The 4,197-nt window shown below is 52.1% G+C and overlaps 1 protein-coding gene across 1 annotated transcript; it reads right to left on the bottom strand.

Moving 5' to 3' along the window:
- Nucleotides 1–223: 223 nt before the first annotated feature.
- ARL4A (ARF like GTPase 4A) lies at nt 224–2,671 on the bottom strand. The gene has a single exon (XM_085050822.1). It carries the CDS (start codon nt 2,669–2,671, stop codon nt 2,069–2,071), a length of 603 nt encoding a protein of 200 aa, XP_084906948.1. The 3' UTR covers nt 224–2,068.
- Between the last annotated feature and the right edge of the window lie 1,526 nt (nt 2,672–4,197).

Raw genomic sequence — 4,197 nt, 5'->3', positions numbered from 1 at the left:
TGCAGCTGGCATTTCTTCTGTGAATATACACACAGAGCACTGACCTAAAGTTTTCAATGAGATACCTCCAGTTTCTAACACCATGACATTTATAAGCCTCACCACATTTATAAGACTGGTTATTCAACAGAAATACTGATTCTAATAACAGCAGAACTATGTGCACAGAGGTTGATGAGAATGTACCACTGCAGTACAAGTCAGACACCTTCTCTCTGCAGGCTTGTTTTGAATTGTTTATTGAGGTTTAAGAAGTCATCCACATTTCTATAAATATAGACATTACTTGAGTAAGTGACTTACAATGTCACCAGTGCAGGTACATATATAACCAACATACAAAAGCTCCACTGGAAGCTACTTCAGTTTATTCAAAAAGGACCAAGATGTCATAAAAAAAACAAACAGCTGTCACTTTCAGTTATCGAAGACACTAAAGTGCATTTTTGGTTACCTCCTGGTCGAACAGCTGCTGGTTAAAAAGATTTTTTTTTTTAAACATAGCTAAATTACATCGATAGACATTCAGGTTTGTAGCCATCATCCTCCTGATACATGGCAGCAGGTAAGAAAAAAGTATTACTTTGCTGGTTGAGAGGAGGAAATTGATTTTGCTATTTTTTACTTTTTTTTAAAATCTGGTATTTCCAACAAAAGTTTAAAGATGATCTAACATTCTGATGAATTTCTACAGCACCACTAAAGTTAGTCTTAAAAATCCAGGCTCTGCTTTAGCCCTTTTAATTACTAACCAAGTATCTAGAGAGTCACTTGAAGCTCTGTACCAGTAAGAAAAACTACCCTCTCTTTTCTGTCAAGCACTATCCTGCCCAGTTAACACTGTTTGCACACTCTGTAAACAAGAACAGCTTAAAGCATAATTAAAGCAGAACACAGGCCCATCTTGAAAATCTTCTTCCCCCTGTCCCTCCCCCCACCCCCGCCCCCGGTAGTGTCTAATGTTTGAGTGTATAAAGCATTATTACATTCCTAACCACAAAATACTGTAAGAGTCACAACAAAAAAAAAAAAGCATACGTTGAAAGTGACATAGCAATACCACTTTAATAAAATGGGGTATTTTGGGGAGATACAAGATGTGCTCTGCTAATTTTAACTCCATCTTTACTTCATTAGAAGTATGTTATATTGCCAGGAAAGTCACCAATAGGGCAAAGAATGCTGCAGTGGTTAGAACCACAGCAGCCATAGTTGTTCTTTATAGCTCCTTTACTGCAATTCATTGACTTTTCATACTAGAAGGACATAATACTCACCATTCAGAAATAAATTACTAATTTTGGGAAACAGTTTAAACCTGATTAGCACTGTATAATGATGAATGGCTACTTCTAAAAAATAAAAACCTTACATACCAAAAAACATGCTATATGTTGGGAAACCACTTTTTCATGCTCCACCGTGTTGTTTACATTTTTTACTTGTCAAAGTCTTTCTTTTATCAGTTAGATCCACAGCACTTAAAATTTCAAGTATTTGAACTGAACATGATTCAATTTCAAAAAGTGCCAAATTAAAAAAACCTACAAGCTTTCATTGAAATCCTCAAATAAGGTAAAAAACCAGCCTCAACGAAATTATGGGTTACTAGCTTCATACATGTTTTTAAAGCTATATAATGTTCACCTAAGCACTCCACTTACGAGCATTAGAAGTTTAAAAACACAGAACACCTTCAACGCAAATTGCTTGCAGAGGGCACCCTCAAACATAGGAGTACAACACTAAGCAGAAAACCCTCGTTTTATTTGGCTATTGAGACATCCATGTCACATATACCCACCCATCCATTTCCTGATAGCATTACATCATCTATTAGGGCTTCTGAAATAATACAGAGCCAAAAAACTCAGAAGAGACTAGTTTAAAAATAAAATAAAAAGTTCCACAACTGCACAGCCTTCCTTCACACAGCAAGGCTGTGCAACTGATTGTTTAACGTAACTAAGCCTAACGGCATCCAAACAGGCAGGCCTGGGTTTGGAAGCTGTCTTACGTCAAATTTTGACCACGTAACTACTCTAAAAGAGAAAGGTCAAAAGAGAACTCATCTCTTCTTTTTCTGCTGCCTCAACATTTTCCTTCGCTTAATTATCATATCATGTAGTTTCTCCAGTCCCTCTTTCAGTCCGTCTCCAATGATTGCACAGGTAGGCTGCAAATGCCAGGGTGTCGAAGAACTCAGCTCGCTCATTGCTAACATCTTCTCGATTTCAGAAAGGGAGAGAGAGTTCCTCAGGTCCTGCTTGTTAGCAATGATAAGGACAGGCACTCCTTGATTCTCAGATATCCTAGTAATCTTATGAAGTTCTGTTTTGGCCTCCTCCATCCTCTCCACGTCGACGGAGTCCACCACAAACACGATGCCATCGGTGCACCTCGTGTACGACTTCCACAGCGGCCTCAGCTTCTCCTGGCCGCCCACATCCCAGAAGTGGAAAGTGACCGTCTTGGAGTTGCCCAGCGTCACTTTGATTTTCTCCGTATTAAATCCTTTCGTGGGGACAGTGTTGACGAACTCATTGAACTGCAGTCTATACAGCACCGTCGTCTTCCCGGCGCAGTCCAGCCCCAGGATGACGATGTGAAAGCTCTGGAAGGAAGGCAGGCTGGAGAGGATCGGCGTCTGGTCCGAGAGTCCATTCCCCATTGCCGGCAGGGAAGGTGACAGCAGGCTGCCACGAGCAGAGGCGGCTCCCGCGGCTGCGCTCGGATCCTGCCAACGACACGAGCGGCGTTACACCGACCCCGCTCCGCCGGGGCTGCGCGGCCGCAACGCGCCGGCCACAGTGCCGCCGCCCCGACTGCGGGGGCGGCCGCGGGCAGCGCGACGCGGAACGCCACACGTCCCCCGCCCCGCCCGGCCCGGCGGCTGCGGCCGCTCCCGGCACTGCGGCTCGCCCGGCACCTGCAGCCCCGCCGCCCCTCGCCGCGCCCCGCGCCTACCGCTGCTCCCTCAGCGCGGGGAGGTGCGCGCCGCCCGCGACCCCATGCCCACGAGCCGCCGCTGCGCCAGCTCCCGCCGCTGCTCCCGCCGCTGTTGCCGCTGCTGAGCCGCTGCCGTTCCCGCTGCCGTTCCCGCTGCCGTTCCGCTCCCGCTGCTGCCACCGCCGCCGGCGCCGCCTGCACGACTCGCCCCTGCGTCTGCTGGCAGGGGCGCCTCCCAGCGCGCGCCTAGCCCCGCGCGCCCCTCCCCGCGGCCTCCCATTGGCCCCGCAGCGCGCGGGAGGCGGGGCGCGAGGAGCGCTCCGCCTCGCCCATTGGCGGCCGGCGCCGGCCACTCATGGAGAGCCCGAGTCGTACCGTCCGCAGCCGAACGTTTCGGGCCGAGCGCGGCCGGGGAAGGGGCCGCTCCCCGCCCACGCCCTGCCTTGAACGGCCCCCGCACCTCCTCCGCCCCGGCCGTGAGGCGGAGCCGCTGCCTCACACGATCCCCGCGGGGAAAGCCGGCGCGGCCGCGCCCCTCCGCCTACGGCAGCCCCTCCCGCCCCGCGGCGGGCGGCAGCGCCCCTCCGCCGGCCTAGCGCCCCGCCCTCCCTTCGAGGAACGCGCGATCATTGGGCGCGGCTGGTGTCACTCCACTGGCCCCCGGCCTCCCTGGGCTCGGCTCTGCGGTGCCCCGCCCCGTCCCCGGGAGCGCCGCAGCTCATTGGGTGCGGTGCCATCGCTCTGGCGCGCCCCCTGGCGCCGCCGGGCGGTGCTTGCCGCGCACCTGCGGTGCTGCCGGGGCGGCGGGCCTGCGCCGCTGAGGGCCGGGAGCGCTCAGAGCACGGGCGGTACGGCAGGTGCTGCCCGAAGAAACGTGCCCCGGGCCGCCTCTGTGCTCTCATCGTACCTGTTGGAATCTGCCTTTGGCCTGTGCCCGCCAACCCGGAGACACGCTGGGAAGAGCGGGGAATGCCGTAGTGGGTGACACTGTCCTGAGGGACGCCTGGCGCACCGGGGTGGCAGCAGTGCTGGGTCTGAGCGAACAGGCATGGTGCAGGCCTGGCTTAGTGACAAGAAAGGTTTCCCACAGCACAGCGATATGTTAAGTAATTCGGCATTTTCATACCGGGCTGATTTGAGCGGTGATGTATTTCCCAGAGCTAATTACCAGTGTCGGATAACACATTTACTACATTTACTGTCTCCAGAGCATACAGGTTTTAGAGGAGGCCTGGAGGAGTATTTTGT

Source organism: Lichenostomus cassidix, chromosome 2 (assembly GCF_008360975.1).
Source record: "Lichenostomus cassidix isolate B80296 chromosome 2, HeHo_3.0, whole genome shotgun sequence".
Classification (NCBI taxonomy): domain Eukaryota; kingdom Metazoa; phylum Chordata; class Aves; order Passeriformes; family Meliphagidae; genus Lichenostomus; species Lichenostomus cassidix.
This window is presented reverse-complemented; position numbering and strand designations above follow the sequence as displayed.